Source organism: Aulonocara stuartgranti (genome assembly GCF_965226115.1).
Source record: "Aulonocara stuartgranti genome assembly, chromosome: 12".
Classification (NCBI taxonomy): Eukaryota; Metazoa; Chordata; class Actinopteri; order Cichliformes; family Cichlidae; genus Aulonocara; species Aulonocara stuartgranti.
This window is the reverse complement of record NC_138948.1, coordinates 1,530,330-1,548,588: the sequence shown is the minus strand read 5'-3', so window position 1 is coordinate 1,548,588 and position 18,259 is coordinate 1,530,330. Positions and strand designations below refer to the sequence as shown.

At 39.9% G+C, this 18,259-nt stretch overlaps 1 protein-coding gene across 8 annotated transcripts; it reads right to left on the bottom strand.

Moving 5' to 3' along the window:
* Window positions 1–6,085: 6,085 nt before the first annotated feature.
* Window positions 6,086–16,943, bottom strand: LOC309719136 (GTPase IMAP family member 8-like). 8 transcript variants are annotated; one of them, XM_082555031.1, is made up of 7 exons: window positions 16,816–16,943; window positions 15,582–16,396; window positions 15,461–15,498; window positions 14,151–14,202; window positions 13,105–13,149; window positions 9,237–10,445; window positions 6,087–9,136 (listed from the first exon to the last, which is right to left on the bottom strand). In XM_082555031.1, exons 4-7 carry the CDS (start codon window positions 14,167–14,169, stop codon window positions 7,569–7,571), a joined length of 2,841 nt encoding a protein of 946 aa, XP_082411157.1. In that variant the 5' UTR covers window positions 14,170–14,202; window positions 15,461–15,498; window positions 15,582–16,396; window positions 16,816–16,943; the 3' UTR covers window positions 6,087–7,568. The 8 variants fall into 8 exon arrangements, with proteins under 8 accessions (XP_082411160.1, XP_082411161.1, XP_082411157.1 ...); XM_082555033.1 differs by lacking the exon at window positions 16,816–16,943 and having other exon boundaries at window positions 15,435–15,498; window positions 15,582–16,796; XM_082555029.1 differs by lacking the exon at window positions 16,816–16,943 and having other exon boundaries at window positions 15,582–16,796.
* Between the last annotated feature and the right edge of the window lie 1,316 nt (window positions 16,944–18,259).

Below are 18,259 nucleotides of genomic sequence, written 5' to 3'. Positions count from 1 at the left end.
GCCTCTCGGCCTGGGGCTCGGTCACTCAGGCACAGCTGGCTGCCGGCGGAGCTCACGGGCGCGTCACTGCAACCCCCCCTGGCTTCTGCTCCGCGGCTGCTGAGTGAACCCTCATCTGGGACTCTCCTCAGCTCTTTCTGGGACAGTGGCGCGGCTGCCCCTCTGTTGGTCTTCCTTGGTCTCTTGTGTTCTGGGGGCCTCTGGATGTCTGGAGTTTTGATCTCCTCCATACCTGCTTCATACCCTGGAGGACGGGGCTGTGGCCCCCCCCACACTCCCTAGCAGATCGTTACATGGAGAAACCTTTGGAATGCAAGCATGCTGATCCACACAGGTATGCACACAGGTGTACACACGGGTATTCACAGACGCGGACTACAGCTTTCTTGGCTGCTGCCTCAAAGCACATTGTGCGCTGTCTATCTTGCGTGCTGCATAATATCGTTTATTATTTAGTATCTACTGATATCTACTGCTAGCTAGTTTATTGTGATGGTGCCGTTTTTTTTTTTTATTATGTTGCTCTTTGTTGTTTGCTTTCTCTTCTGTTTTTTTTTCTCCATACAGGTGACCCAGGTGTTTTGTTTGTTTGTTTGTTTGTTTGTTTTTCTCTCTTCCCCCCCTTCTCACCGTCTCTTCTCCCCTTTGGTTTTCTTTCTCTCCCTCTCTTTCTTTCATTCTTTCTCCCTGTCCTATCCCCCAGTCATGTCTGTCCCGTTTGTAGCAACTGAAAATAAAATAAATTCATAATTATAATAAAGGTCAATCAAATGGACCAATATGGCAAGGCCATGATGATCCACTTGGTAAAATAAATCCGCTTGGCATCTTTCTTGGCCTTAAGACAACAATTCTGATGGTAAAGATCCAAACGGGACACAGAAAAAAAAAAAAAAACATGTTTTCTGTGCTTTACACCAACAGACAGGGCAACTCCTTCTCCTTTTCTATTGGTCCTTTTAACTTTAAACTAGTCACATCATAGTCTTTGTTATTAGTCTCAGATACAGAAAAAACATTAAACTCTATGAACTGATATAAATATTCCTGTTTTTGTGCAGTTTCTGCATCCTTCTACTGTTGATGTGTATGACTGATAGAGCACCTGCCATTTCCACATTACTGTTGAAAAGCTCACCTGAGTAATAGTCATGTTTCATGTTGTTGTGGTTTTCTGGATCAGTGGCATTCTAAATCTGTGTATGAATCTAAATTTATTCAAGTTGTGCACATTTGTGTCATGTTTCTTTTTCATGTTTGTGTGAAGTGGAACATGGATTTGTGAGTATTCATTTACATACGGTTTTTCTTATTCCTCCACTTATCATGCAATACACATTTACAACTATTTTAAAGTCAGTTCTCTCCACTCTGTACAGTTGAAAATGTTAAAATGATCCAGCTTAACTAACACTAAAACACAGTGCTTTGAATTTTGTTTATATAAATCTATCTAGAAAAGAAAGTGCACATCACACAGAATGAGCCAGAAACAGAAACAGAATTTTTAAAAGCTAGACTGCTTGCTTCGCCCACCGTTCCCACGTCTGACTATGTCTCATTTCCTGCCGGCAGCCACACTTTGCAAACAGAACATAATACATGTGGTACATACATACAGTAATCTTTCCACCCACAGCTTCCTGTTTACCACAGGTAGGCAACTTCAGCTCTTCAATGTATACATTTAATCTGGGGCAGCATAAACATACATAAGATGTAAAACCAAAAAAGAAAATTAAACACAACATTACATACAACATAAATTTTAAAATGTACATTTCAGATCTGTTCATAGATGGTAGAAGCCTTACTGAGCGTTCAACAGCAGGAAACTGTCTTTACTGTTGGTCAAATCAAAGCTTTTGAAGTTTGGACAGAAACATGCTGCATATCGAAGCACCAGAAATGGTCTTCCTCGAAAAAGTTTGTGTTCTCACCAAAGCCTTTAAGAAGTTATTTGGGGTCAAATAAACTTTATTAAGTTGATTTGACTGATTATTCTGTACGTGCAGTAATCATGTCCCTGTGATGAAGATGATGTCATTCGATTTGTAATTCGGATGAAATTTAAAAAAATTTTTACATAGTGTCTGTCATCTTATCATCCTTACAGCAAGAGTTGTGATGTTCCTGAACCAGAAACAGTGGGTGGACAGATTAATCCGGGCTCCAGTGGATGCCAGGACCACCACTTACTATGCGGGTCTTGCGACTGGCGATATGTGCACCAAAGCTGCTTCATACAGCGTGCGGCATGCAGTGAGGGATGCCAAATGCTGATGACACAGTGGTGTTGGGCGCCATCTCCAACAAGGCAGACTACATGGATGAAGTGAAGAATCTGGCATCGTGGTGCCAGGATAACCACCTCCAGCTGAACGTTGGCAAGACCAAGGAGCTGGTGGTGGACTTCAGAAAGAGTCAGCACAGAGACTACAAGCCCATTATCATCAATGGAGCTCCAGTGGAGAGGGTGCAGTCCTTCAAGTATCTCCACATCTCCTCAGACCTGACATGGTCTGCCCACATTCAGGTCCAGTCCAATAAGAAAAAGACAGGACTCATTGTTACATTTTCATATCATGCCTGATTCTTCTGGCTTCACTACAGCACAAGACACTTTAACACCCGACTCACACAATGTACATTCTCAGATTTCAAACTGTAAATTTCAAGATTGTTTTAAAAAACTTTACTTTACTTGGATGCAACATGTATTTGTGGCTTTGTTAGAAGCTAGACTCGTCCTCTCATGCAAAATGTGACATGAGCATATTCAGTAATACAATCTTAAATAAATCAAACAGAATGCCAGGGTTGTACATTGTACACCTGTAGACTGGCACACAACATGTGTATTGCTTGGAAGTAAAGACTGAAGGTCACAAAAGTGTTTTATATGGTATCCATCCAGCCAATTCCTTCCACTTGTACAGCTACTTTCAGTACTATTGATATTTCCTTAGACTCTTTCTCTTTGATTGATGTTTCTGAGTTAGCTTCAGTAATTACTTCCTCCAAACCATCAATGTGACTTTTAGACCCCATTCCTACAAGACTGCTCAAAGACGATCTGCCATTAATTAATTAATCTAACTCTATTAATGGACTACATACTACAGAATTTTAATGTGGAAGTTGTAATTATCCATTGTTTTCACCTGATGGCAGAGCTACTGGGACCCGCCCATCTGGTGCCAAAAAACAGCAATCTGGCCATTTGCCCTCCAGCCTTCCATTAAACATCTTTGAGTTTAACTTCCAGAAAGTTGTCGTGCTCTTAGTTGTGTTTGTTTACAGGTGACAGAAGAGCTCAGAGTACAGCACCAACATGTAAACACGCCACTCAAATCTCAAATCACACCAATCACCCCTTCTATCATGTAGTACATGTCCAAATCAACATAGTTCAAGAATTACTTATGGTAGTTTGTTCAAGCTAGCTACCTTTGTTTTAACTAGTCTTGTTCTTCTTGTTCCCATGCAGATGAAAACACATGTAGCAGTCCATACTATGAAAGTTCTCATCCTGGCAGCAGTGTAGGGTGAGCGATTCTCTACAACGTACATGAAGATGTCACTGAACTGGAGCTCTGGGAGAGACGTCACAACTTTCAGGGTTTTAAAGAAAGCTGCTGGGGTAGAGTATGGATCACAAGTCCCCAGAATTCATAGTTTCTCTTTACATTTTTGTTTTTTCTCCATGGATAGATGATCCAAGTTGTCTTGGCTCAAGACAAGTAAAAAACACTTTGTCACACAGTACTACTGACTACAGACTACTGGCCATCACGGTGGAGTAAGTGACCGAAAACTATGGATAGGCCAATCTCCAACCTTCCTTTCATATCAAACATCCTTGAAAGAGTAGTTGTCAAACAGCTAACAGATAATCAGCAGAGGAATGGCTTATTTGAAGAGTTTCAGTCAGGTTTCAGAGCTCATCACAGCACAGAAACAGCTTTAGTGAAGGCCAAAGGAGCTTGCAAAGAAACTGGGAGAACCTTCACAGACAGCTTTATTGAAGGTTACAAATGATCTTCTTATGGCCTCTGACAGTGGACTCATCTCTGTACTTGTCCTGCTAGACCTCAGTGCAGCGTTCGATACTGTCGACCATAATATCCTATTAGAGCGATTAGAACATGCTGTAGGTATTACAGGTACTGCACTGCAGTGGTTTGTATCATATCTATCTAATAGACTCCAGTTTGTGCATGTAAATGGAGAGTCCTCCTCACACACTGAGGTTAATTATGGAGTTCCACAGGGTTCAGTGCTAGGACCAATTCTGTTTACATTATACATGCTTCCCTTAGGAAGCATCATCAGAAGACATAGCATACATTTACACTGCTATGCAGATGACACCCAGCTCTATCTGTCCATGAAGCCAGATAACACACACCAATGAGTTAAACTGCAGGAATGTCTTAAAGACATAAAGACTACGAGCTTGGCTGCAGAAGAGAAACTTAGGGTTGTTCTTGTTTTCTTTAATGAGTGATGAATAGTAAGATGGTCTAGCTTCATGCAGGGCTTTTTTATAAAGCAACAACTATTTTTCCAGGTGAAATGATGATCTTCTAAACTGGTGACACTTAACTGCTTTAAGTTGCACATTCAAGATTCAAGACTCATATTCAAGATTCTTTATTTGTCACTTGCATAGTTATACAAGTATAACAAGCAGTGAAATGTATCCTGACACGCTCCTCAACTGTACAAAAGGGAGAGAACATTATATATATTTAGTGAATATATACAGAGTCATTTGAGAGATGACAGTGAATTAGTTCCATCCTGAAATTAAGAGCAACTCTCTAAATTAAGAGAGTTTTAGAGCATTTTTTGAAAGTCAATGACTTAAATGGAATATATTCCCGACTATAGTGTAAGCAGAGGTGAGGATAGAAAGAGTGCAATGATAATTGAATTGGGGGAGGGTCAACCTGTTATCAGGTTAAACACGCAAAGGGAGTTAAGTTTCATATTATAATACACCAATGAAGGAATCCATTTGTGGCCTTCCTCATTGTCCAGCCTCGTCATTGCTATACAAATACCTAACAAAGGTGTCACAGCACAAATGGTCATAGCCAAGAAATCAAGTATTTAGCAGTCTGTAAGAATTATTTCTTTCAGTATGATTGGGCCTAATGCAGCACACATGTAACTGCTCACTGTTTCTGTTCAGTAAATGACAGAATGAGTGAATTATTGTAACTCAGTGTTTGATCTTTAATGAACAGTCACTATTTTTACGGCTTGTTTCATTGAACAATTGCAATGATTATCTGATGAATTCTTTCTTTTTTTAGGTTTAAATGGACTCACTGATCTTTACAGCAGCAGGAATATCACAACTGGTTTCTCAATATAGCTCTTGTCTGGTTCCTAACAGAAATACGGCACTAAAAAAATTCTTAATTGAAATGTATGGAAGAATGGCAAAGCTGGTAAAAGTAGAACTTTAAAGGGAGAAATGCATTTGCAGGTTTAACATCCTGGTGTTTAAATAGATTTTGATATTTTAAAAAGTTGTTCAGGGGTGATTAAAGATGGCTGCTAAGTGGCGGGGTTTGCTGCTAGAAGGACTTTGGCAATAATCAAAGACTCACATAAATATGATGAAGATCAAGACACTGAATGAAATTATAGTTTCAAAAAGATTTAAAATATCATGCTCAAATCAATGTCAGTGTTTATATTGATATTCCTGCACCACCTCTATGTGTTATATAGAACTTGCTATTGTACAGCTCATAGCCTTAATGCTTCCTCTATGTGACCATCTAGCACTACTGCCAGCATAGACTAAGTGGAGAGCTGCTCACGCATTTAGTGCTGAGTTGAATCATTACTGTAGAAACTGAGGCTGATTACTGAGAGCATCAGGCTGCAAATGTAGCTACACATTCAAACAATTTCAAATTATTTTAGGTCTTAAACTCGCTTTGTAACTGTTCAAAAAGAAGGCCAGTTCTAAACTGTTCAAAAAAAAAAAAAAAAAAAAAAAGTCCACTCAAAGAGCACATTTCCCACCAAGTCCAGAGCATCCATCCATCCATCTTCATCCGCTTTATCCGAGGCCAGGTCGCGGGGGCAGCAGCCTAAGCAAATAGGCCCAGACCTCCCTCTCCCCAGCCACCTCCTCCAGCTTATCCGGGGTTCAGAGCACCAGTTACAAATTCTAAAGTTTTATGGATCTGTGATAACTGCAATCTTCCTTTCTCTTCCTGTTCTGCACTACGTTCCATGCTAATGCTGCTGACAGACAGAAATTAAACTGCTGCAAAACACACGTGTCAGAGTGGGCGTGGGGTTTAGGAAGATTTTTGTTTGATTTGACAAGATCTTCACTGAAATTAAAGAAAACATGAAATCAAAATATGAATGAAGATGCTTTGTTTCATCATTTAAGTACCATCCACACGAATCACAGGGAAACACTCATTATTTGGAAAATCAACAGATGCATAAAATACTTTTATTCTTAGTTATGTCACTAATTATGAAGCAAAGAATTTATATTTGACATTTATCAAAATAAAGTCAAATATTTTCTACTGTATCTGATTATTTTCAATGATAATTGAGTAAATGGTGTTATAATTAGATATTGCAGAGGCATAAATAATATCTAAACTTTACAGTCATATATCTGACTATTTAATAAAAAATAATGAGAGATTTTATAATAAAACTCGATAATTACTGATTACACAAAATGTATGAAAAAACCCAAAACAAATAAACACAATAAAAATAGAACTATTCCCAATAAAATACAAGAAATCAAATCACACACTCTCCAGATTTTTACCAAACATTACAGAAAACAAATCAGAAAAGATTAAAATGACTGATTCAACTTACAGTGCAGTACAGAGCAAAACTAACAACTTAAATGAAAATCCTGGTACTTAAAGAGCTCAGCCCAGGAAAAATTATTTGATTCATAACTTCAAAAAAAGACAAGAATAAAGGTACCTGATCACCAAATGCGTGTCGTCTTTCTTTGTGATCAAACATTTAATACCCCCACCCACACAAACACACAAACACAATGATAACATTAGAATGACAAAGTCACACTGATAACTGTTCTGTTCTTTACTTATTTGAAAATAATTTGTTTTTCCTGCATCATTGCAACTTATCCTCTGTTTCTATTTTGAAGTCAATTATGATAAAAACATTTATTTGCTGGAAAAACACTGACCATAGCTTCCACTCTGCCAGGTGGGAGATTAATGAGCTGAGACAGAGTGGAACATGCTGGTTCCACGTGGGTCTTTTAGCAACTAATACCTATTCAGTCTTTGGAGTTAGTTTAACCAGTCAGAAGCTTTGGTAATGTTGGGATAGTGACTTGTGGTTTAATGGTGAGACTGGAGTCCGACACTGTGTTTAAGGCAGGTTCGATGACACCCAGTCAGAATTATTTGCTGTTGTGAGGAAATCCCAAACATGTAAAACGTGCAGAACAACAAATCGGTGCTTCTTTAACGTTTTTTCCCAGTACAAATGAAAGAAAAACAACTGAAATCATTCATTTCTCGTCATAAAATGCTGCAGCCTGATGCGTCACTGACCTCCTTACTTAAGATTTTTTGCATCAATTCACTTAATTGTTGTTCATGTTCTTCCTGTAGTTCGTCCTTGTGCTCCTCAGTTTTTGCATCCCTCATTTGTTTTTCATGTTTTTCCACTAGATGTTTGATCTTTCTCAGGTTTTCGCTCTTCTTGGTCACACGTTTGACTAAGTCGTTCATTTCCTTCACGTGTTCTTCCCGCTGAGCATTTAATTCGTCCATGTGTTTCTTTTGGGATTCGTTGAACTCTTCTGCTTTCTGTCTGGCTTTTCTTTCATAGCTCTTCTTTAGGTCCTCCAGTGTTTTCTGATGATTGTTCTCTGTTATTTCCATTTCTCTTCTTATTTGTTCCTCTTGTAATTTGTTGTTTTCGTATTTTATTTTTTCTTGTTTGTAACTTTCCAGCAGTTTGTCTATTCTTTCTTCCTCCTCCTGTCGTCTCTTTTCATCTTCTTGTCTTTGTTTCTCTCGCTCTTCTCTTCGTTCTTTCTCCCAGGCTTCTTGTTTTCGTTGCATCTCTTCTCTGGTCTCTTCCAGCTGTCTGTCGACACTTTCCTTTGCCTCTTTTTCCAAATGAATTTGTCTGTCCAACTTTTCAAGTTCTTCTTTGAATTGTTGTCGATATCTTTCTTCTCCAGTGTCCTTTTCCTTTTCCTCCTTTTCTCTCATTTCTTCTTCTTTTTTCTTCTTCTCTTGTTCTTCCTTAATTTTGTTCATCATTTCCTCGAGTTCTTCAGCTTTCTGTTTTCCCTCCTTTTCTGATTTTTCTCTCTCTTCTGCCATTCTTATTTTCATTGCTTTCATTTCTTGCTTATGTTTTCTTTCAATCTCTTCCTTTTCCTTCTGCATCTCTTCTTCCTTCTCCTTTAAATTCTTCTGCATCTCCTTCCTTATCGCAGCTTCAGCCTCTTGCAGCATCTCATTGGTGTAGAAGCTTCCTCCATTGTTCTTCACCATGGTGTCAATCTTTTTTATCAGCTCACTGACTTGTGTGCAGTTTTGTTTGTCAGAGTTATTGAACACATGGTATCTTCCTCCACAGTTAGAGATCAGCTTCTTAAAGGAATCATGACATTTGTTCTTGATATAATCATCAATAGACTCTCCCTGACGCTCCAGATCGTCTCCTCTGGTAAAAAGGATGATGGTGAACTTTTCTGAATTCTTCCCAAAGAATCTTTTAGTGAGCCTGATCGTTTCTCTCTCCTCTGCTGTGAATCTACCAACCCCTATCACCACCAAGAAGACATGTGGTCCTGGAGCCAGCTGGCTGATACATTTCACCAGCTCTTCTTGAACTTCTTCATTGGACAGAGCTGTGTCAAACAGACCAGGAGTGTCGACCACAACAACAGGACGACCGTCCACCTCACCCTCTGCCTTCGTACAATATGTTGTGACCGACATTTGACTTGATGCAGCTATAAACTTGTCGTTTCCTAAAATCGTGTTTCCTGTAGAGCTCTTTCCACAGCCGGTCTTCCCAATCAGCACAATCCTGAGACAATCTGAGTCTTTTCCTTCAACTTCATCACCTAAAACATGAAAACAATCAGAGTTAAAACTTGTATACTGCTGGATTAAAACTCTTTGGGTCACTGAACACATAAAAATATTAAAATCTAAACTACTTACAAGTCATCATGTTCGTCTTCAGCTTCTCAAGTTCATCATGTTGCATCTGTATGGATTTATCTTGTTGTAAGACTTTGTCCATCTGTGCATGTAGAAATGTTGTCTTTGTATAACAGTGTGGTTTGTTTGTGGCATCACTAATTTTGTCCACAACCTCAAACATCTTTGTAATCTGCTGTTTGTCTTTGATGTTGAGAACCACATGTCTTTGTCCGAACGTCTGAAGAAGCTTCTGGATGTCTTTGTCTATACTTAATATATTTTCAGCAGCTGGATCTGTAGGATCTGAGTCCACAGTGAACAGAATCATGGTGAAGTCATTGACTCGAGAGCCGAATGCATCCTGGATGGTCTCTAACTCTCCCTTGTCTTCATCAGTGAGGGGAGCCACAGGTAGGACCAGGATGAAGGCATGGACACCCTCAGGATCACAGAGGGAGATACACTTGAATGATTCCTCCATCACTGCCTCCTGAGGTTTTCCATACAAGGCAGGCAGCTCCACCAGGGAAACCCAACGTCCACACACCTCTCCCTGATGTTTAACACACTCTGATGAGTTGGAGGCTGAATGAAGCTCAGTCTGACCTAAAATGGCCTTGGCTGCTGACGTCTTCCCTGCTCCTCTCCTCCCACACAGAACCAGGTTCAGACTGGACTTCAGATTGGGTTTAGCCTCTTCTTTTAACGTTAGATATTTTCCCCAGTTTTTAGTCACCATCTCATTCATTTCTTCCATCAACTCTGAGGAATCTGAGAAGGAGTCTTTCCTGTCAAAATTAATGTAGTGCTGCTTTTGTTTGGATTCTTCAATGAGTTTATCCACTGACTTATTCCCTTCCTGATTATGCGTTCGGATGATGATGGAGTGATTAAAAGCATCTTGACCAAACAAGCTCAGGACCAAATTCAGAGTCTGTCTGTTCTCCTCAGTGAAATCAGAAGGTTTGACTAACAGCAGCAGAACGTTTGGTCCAGGAGGACAGAGACTCACACAGCTCTTCATCTCTTTAAACAGCTCATTCACAGGCAGACTGAAGATGTCGGGAGTTTTTACAACTGTGGGAGGTTTCCTGTTCCTCTCTCCAGAGGCAGCACCAGATTGCTTTCCTCCAAAACCTTTAGACTCTTTTTTCCCAACGAGGAGCTTTTCCAGGGCTGATTTTTTGTTCTCACTTTTTCCAAACAGCATTATCCTGAGTTCACGTGCTGCAAAAAACAATGTAAATTGCCTCAAAAATTATGAAACACATATTTATGTCACATTCTATTAAATAGTTTGTAATTGTTAATCATTTCACTTGAGAAATAATCACTTACAAATTTGTCTTAAAACAGGTTGCTTAGTGATAGCGCTGGCAGTTTCACTTTCTGATATGGTTTCTTGATTAGTTGAAAAGCCATATCAGCTCTCTATTTAGGAGGATAAGCTCATGCAGATGTTTTAAAGGCACTACCGTGATTTTGTTGGGCAGAGGTGGCAAAAGTACAAACTTGATTTACTTAAGTAGAAGAAATGAAACAACTTATTTACTCAAAAGTGGAAATGTACAGGATGTCAACGCTAGCCCTTTATATTATAACATATGATAACCTTTCTTTGGGGCCTCTGAAATACACTCAGAAACTACAAGTGGCTCAGTCAATAGGGGACCTACCATTAACAGGTGGGACTGATATGACTTGACCTACAAGGCTATTCAGGTTTGGTTTATCTTATCAGGGTTACGAGGAAAGACACCTGGACAATTTCTAGGTAGTTAGTACTCCAGCTGGTGCAGGGGTGCAGCTGGGTAAGACCCATAGGACCAGAGATTAGGACCTTTTTATCAGAGAACCCTCCCCCCAAAAAAAGGTTCCTCTCCAAGGGTTGTTGGCCCCGCAGATTGGCACCGGACTGTCCTTTGTCACTGATTCTGTTTATAATTTTTTGGACAGAATATTTAGGTGCATTCAAGGGCTACACACTTATTAGGTGCTGGGATCAATGGTCTCAGGGTATAATCTCTGATTTTACCTCTGATCTTACCGAATTTCCCAGAGTAATCCACCCGAGGGATTAATAAACTTTTATCTTATCTGATTTTTGATTTTGTTGATTTTGCAAGGGACTGACTTCCAGTTTGCACTAGTGTGGTGTGACACAATTAGGATGACAATTAGCACTTCCAAGTCTGAAATGTCAAGAATGTCACAAGACATAAAGATTGGGATGGCCACTAACTTTTTGTCATGGTCCGTGGGAGTGCCTGGAGGGGGTTTTCCTTGTGTGGCTGCTGAGCCATCCCTTTGGGGCAGGGACTTCAGTGCTTCAAGTGAGCCTCAGCTGCGAGCAATCAGCGGGAGACCTACTTCAGCTGACTCAACCGGCCCCTCCTTGCCAGTTTGTTCTACTCTTCTTGGTGGTAAATTACGTTTCCCTTTGTGGTTTTCCTTGTGTGATTTATCTGTTGGAGTAATTCCTGTCTTCCCTTCATTCAGCGGAGTTTCAACCCTGGCTTCACCTTACTGGGACAGTCCCTGTCTCCCAGCCGGCTCGCCTGCCTGCCCTCTAACCTCCACGCTTCAGCTTGAGACCCTCCAGAAGCTTCCCACGGACCTCTCTCCCCTCTCCTCAGTGAAACGAACCATGACTGGCACAGTAAGGCGAACTATTCTCCAGTTTCTAGTTATCAAGCTCTAGTTTTCTCTTTCGATTTTAACTACCTCTCCCTCTGTTACAGAATATCCCCTCGCCTCTCTAACCTCTTCCGCGTTCCTGCCACTAGCCTTTTGGGCCCCTCGTCACTTTTGGCCACCTTTTCAAATAAATATCAGAATCAGAATCAGAATCAGAATGGGTTTATTGCCAGATGTTGAGGTTTACAACATTAGGAAATATCACTGTAAGCATTCCACGCCCATGTTTGTCTGCGTTTTTGGGTCCACTTTCCTGGGCAAAGCTGTTGGTTCATGATACTTTCTGCTTCTTAATTCAGATCAAACTGAGGTTATTGTACTCGGCCCTGAAAAGCTTAGAAATATGGTATCTAAGCAGATTCTTACTCTGGATGGCATTACCTTGGCCTCCAGTAACGCTGTGAGGAACCTTGGAGTCATTTTTGACCAGGACATGTCCTTCAACGCACATATTAAACAAATATGTAAGACTGCTTTCTTCCATTTGCGCAACATCTCTAAAGTTAGAAATATCCTGTCTCAGAGTGACGCTGAAAAACTAGTTCATGCATTTATTACTTCCAGGCTGGACGACTGTAATTCATTATTATCAGGATGTCCTACAAACTCCCTGAAAAGCCTTCAGCTGATCCAAAATGCTGCAGCAAGAGTCCTGACAGGGACTAGAAAGAGAGCAGATTTCTCCTGTTTTGGCTTCCTGTTAAATCCAGAATTCAAAATCCTGCTCCTCACATACAAGGTCTTAAATAATCAGGCCCCATCTTATCTTAATGACCTTGTAGTACCATATCACCCTATTAGAGCACTTCGCTCTCGCTCTGCAGGCCTACTTGTTGTTCCTCGAGTATTTAAAAGTAGAATGGGAGGCAGAGCCTTCAGTTTTCAGGTCATATGATTGTTGGGTTTTTCTCTGTATCTACTGTACAATATAAAGCGCCTTGAGGCGACTGTTGTTGACTGTTGTTCTTACCAGAGTAAGAATCTGGTTAGATACCATATTTCTAAGATTTTCAGATTAAAATCTGGTTGGCTGATGCCTGACAACACAGGAGGGAAATGTCATTGTAGGATTAGTAGAGCTTTATCCCTCCCTTCCTAAATTATATAGCTTTTGGCATTATAACTAATACTTTAAATGAATTGATTTTTATTTTACTCATGATACATCAATGTTGTTAGTTCAACTTACAGTCCTTGATGTCATAGCTGCTATCTTCTGGTTTTTGGAAATCCTCTGCAAAAATATAAAGAACTCAAGTTATCCTTCAACACTTAAATGTGGGAAATCTCTTGGTGTTACAGGAATGTGTCATGAGGTCTCTACTTCTGATATGCCAAGTAATTAGTGTACTTGACTGAAATCAATTCATACCATCTCAATTAAATTTAAAGATTGGACCCTGAGCCGGTGAGAAAAGACTAGAAGCAGATATTTTATCCCAAGTTGTTTTTGGTTTTTTATGTATCGTATCAACTTGACCCCAATTTTAAAAAGTTCTGATCATCTTCAAAGATGGAGCAATATTCCACAGTAACATAACATCTTTTTTCTGCACATCCCAGTATCACTAACAATACCATGAATCTATTTCTTGTTCCTAAGTGGTCACTGGAGAAACTAAAGAAATCCGAATTTGGATTTCAAAACAAACCAAGAAAGTATCTCAGCATATCACTGTCTCTGAGTGAAGTATTTACAAGCATGGCTTCCTTAATCCAGCTTCTTTGTGTTTCTTGTTGTGGGCAAGAAGCCATTTTGTCAGGGGTTTTTGTTATCCTGCTTTCTTTTCGTACTTCGTGTGGGTGGACTAATTATACAATTCACCCTGGAGTGTGTGTCTGTGATAATCCACCTGTTCCTGATTGCCTGGTGGATCAGGGAGCTATTTAAGGTGCCTTCAAGCAGCTTTCAGTTATTTATTTTTTATTTACATTCATTCTTTCAGCAAGTGAAGCGACTGAAAATGAACGAGTAACTATATTGGCAGAACAGGGCGACATGTACTGTGAGCATGTTGGATATGTTTATCAGCCAACGTTGCTTCTAAAACCTGCAGCACAGTGTGATCATGGCAGTTGGATCCTGCTCCACCCTGCTGCTGCTGCACCTGTTTGTTGTGTGCTTTCACTTCCAATACCTGAACAGATGTTACAGTTACTCTCTAAATCTACTCTCTGTGGACGGTGTGAGTGCAAAATCCTCACTGCTGATCAATAACATGTGAGTGGACTCACCAGCTGTTTTGGTTGCCATGATGTCGATTTTCTGAAAAGACCTGGGGATGAACTGGAAGGAAAAAAAAAAAGTATTTTAGGTTCTTTGAATCACACGACATGTGATGGTAGGTGGACAAAGGGGCTGTAAGCATGAATGGTTCTAATGGAACGGCACAAAAAAGAGAGAAGTTGTTATTGTGATGTTGTTTTATGCAGTACTTCAGTTGGTCTCCGGTTGGTCACCATGTAGAGAATGTTTTATACAAACTGGGGGGTCAAGTGTAACCAATTACATTTAGACGATTAAGACATCATGAGTAACTGCAGAAAGAAGGTTCACATCTTTCACTTTCAATTTCAGTTTTCAAAGAAAAGTCTTTGTATAGACTGATCAACCAGATTTATCCTGAGCAAAAGATTGAAGAATCAGGGGACCTCAGTCTGAACACATGTAGAAGTGTTTTATACACATGGATGATTTATTTCACGTTCTCAACCTCAGAGATCATTTATGCTTTCAGGAGGCCTACTGTGCACAAGAAGATATTACTTGAATGAGATTTAATTAAAGAATATTATGATGGATCCATTTGATCCACTCATGTGTGCTGCATTCAAGTGCATAATTGGACTAAGATTATTCCAAACAGTCGGACAGAAACGACCAACTATAGACCACATCACCTGGATCATAATCACATTCACATCTTACTACAAGGATTAATTTAGCAAACGCTTCTGAGAACGATGATTAGATGAGATCACGAGAGTCTAAAAACTCCAGTAAGTGAAACACGATCTGAGTGTGGGCGGTACATCTGCAACAAAGAGAATACCAGGACCTGCTCCAGCCTGCTGGGTACAGGTGAGCAGCTGCAAAAAAGGTGTGTGTGTGTGTGTGTGTGTGTGTGTGTGTGTGTGTGTGTGTGTGTGTGTGTGTGTGTGTGTGTGTGTGTGAGAGAGGGGGGAGTTGTAGCAGTTTCAGTAGAGAGATTAAAAGTTTCATATAGATAAAATATTAAAATATTCCTCTTCACTCAACTGTCTCACCCTCCAGTTTATATGCAACCTTTCTGTCTGCTCAGAGGAAATCATTGATGTCATCATATGTTATATAACAAATAACCTAAGTTTCATGTTTCTGCTCATTCTGTGCAGTAATTTGATAAAAGCACAAAACAAATATTAGGAATTATAGTTCTGCATCATATCACACAGGTTCACTCTCTGCAGCCATAAAGAAAAGATGTAAATGAGGAAAAATCAAAAGTATATTAAAGGCAGTAACGATCAAAGTGAAACTATTAACAAAGAGAATCACGACGCACCTCACAGCACAAACACAGCTAACAAAGGTGCAGCAGACCTGCAGAGAATCCAAAGCATGAGAAAACATTTAGTGATGAGTTTCACTGTTCAGAAAAAACAGCAGATAAATTTGTGCTTTACCTGTTTGTCGTCCTCTGAGTTCACAGGTGAGACATGGCGCCTGCTTCTTTGTTTGGTTTCACCTCTGACGACGGTATGAAGGCGGGCTTAACGCTGCCCACCCAATCAGAAGTTAGAAACACTGCTCATGTTTTCTCTGAGCCTTCTTTTCTTCACTTTTGATTGGGTGGGAACAACCACCCACCCATACTCTGTGTGCTGGTGTTTGGGTGGAGTGAGTCTACTCGACACAAATTTATGCCTTATATTTGTATATTTGTACAGATTTGTGTCGACGTTCAGAGGCTGGATCCATGCAGAACAGATGACAAAACATCTGCATCGGTGCGCCTTCGTGTTTGTCGTCTGGTTGCACCGATGTTCTGTACGACATCCTGATGTGTTGTCGGTCTGATGTTCGTTGTTTAAAGTTTAAAAGAATACATTTGCCCTCTGTCACTTTAATGCAGCGTGCATTGTGGTTGTGTGAGAAGCCGAGAGCATGAAAGTTAATAACTCCACAGACTACAGCTAATCTGTCAGAAAGCAAAAGGAATGCAGGGCCTGTTCCAGCCTGCTGTGTTAGGAACGACGGTTACAAATAAAAGTGCGAGACAAAGATCGTCACAACAAAAATGTGAGTGTGCGTGCCTGTTACTGTTGCTCCTGCTTTTTCTCTTCAGCTTAACTTTTACTTACTCGTTTCTTTGTCTTTTGCTTTATAGTTGGAGTGTTGAACTCTTTATATTGAATTATTTAAATTGTTTAGTCTGTTACTGTCTAGGTGCAACTGTGATCCATATAATTTCCTTTGGGATTAATAAAGTATTCTGATTCTGAAACACACAAAACAAAATCAAACAACACTCACAACCCTTGACACTCATGCCCATGAAGAGTGGATGGCAACTTCTGACCACGGTCTGTGGATATCAGCTGATACAGTGGCTGCAAAAGTATTTGACCCCCTTGAACTTTCCCACATTTGGTCACATTACAGCCACAAACATGAATCCGTTTTATTGGAATTCCACTTGAAAGACCAACACAAAGTGGTGCACACGTGAGAAGTGGAACGAAAATCATTTTTTACAAATAAATAACTGCAGCTGGGTTAGCCTCACATTAACTCAATGCGTGCACGGCTGCAATGAACAAAACACAGTCCAGCAGCTTCACGCCGAAACTTTACGTGTCATGTCACTAACTTACTGACACAGTGACTTATCTTTCCGAGAAGTCAAAACACACTTACTGATACTACATAAAAACAAGCTAACTTCTCCGGATGCTCCGTGTAACTCACGCGCCACCGCCCTCTCTCCTCGCGCTCTCTTTTTTCTCTTTTTCCTTCTCCACCCTGTGTTACATTCACAGACCATATCCCCGTAGGAAATTACAGTTCTTCTTCTTCTTCGGTCAAGTTTAACGGCAGCTTGCATCCAAAACTGTTGCATTACTGCCATCTCCTGGCTGTCAACCGTCCGTCACTCCTGAATCCTCAGATCCTCTTGATGAGACCAGTATTTCTCAAAAAACGAAAAACCACCACCTTCCCTTCACCATGACTTAACTTATTAACCACTTGTTCCAATGTAAGTTCCCTTCCACCACTCATTTCACCCCACATCACCCTCCTGTGACTTGCATACTTCCTACAACTAAGGAGTACATGCTCAACCGTCTCCATATCAGTGCACCCATCACACAACCCAGTCGGATGTTTCCCTATCCTAAAGAGAGTACCATTTAAAAAGCAGCGGCCCGTTCGAATTCGACTGATAACAACCTCCTGGAAATTAGTTCTCACAAGCAAGCCACAATAAAACAAAGATAACTTATTTTAAACAATGCAAACATGTTTTTAATCATTTGACATGAACTTTGATCTTTTTAATACACAAGAATTTTAATTTAAATAAATGAACTCTTTGATATTAATATTCTCAGACTTCACTTATCTTTTACTATTTATGCATCTTTTTAACCCGGGTTACAAATATAAAGCGCCTTGAGGTGACTTCTGTTGTGATTTGGTGCTGTGTAAATAAAATTGAATTGTATTAAAATTGAATTAATTATTTTTCCTTGGTTGTGTGAAATCCGAGAAAAACATCTCTATACAAGGTGTAGGTCTATTAGTCTATTAGTTTATGTTGTGAGGTTGGGTGTTGATTCTGGAGTGCAAAATTACTGATGGAAGATGGACAAGAAAAGGTCAAACAAGAAACAAGATCACATTCATTAGCAGGGATAGTAAAAACTTCTGTTTACCTTTGCTAGCCTCTTGGCTATGATAGTAAACAGTAGACACTGATGTGGCTCATTGAATCTTTTGGACTGTGTTCAGCACAATATTAATTAAGCCATTAATTGAAAGAGGTGTATGCTTGCCCAGGACACCAACAAGGCCAGGACTGCCCCTTCTAGCAATCGCAGCCTGGGTCCTTCATGTGTCAAACTAATGATTAATGCCCCCCCGTCAAATGATTTATGACTTAGGACGTAATAAAATAAGTAATAAAAGTTAATGTCAGTCATAGAACTATGATATTTCATAACTAAATAATAATCAAATGCCCCAAAAAATATGGTCATATAGAAAATATAGAATAGATTAGAATGCCTTTATTTTCACTATACAGTTGTACAATGAGATACAGATCATCTCCAACACAGTGTAAACGTGTGTGTGTTTG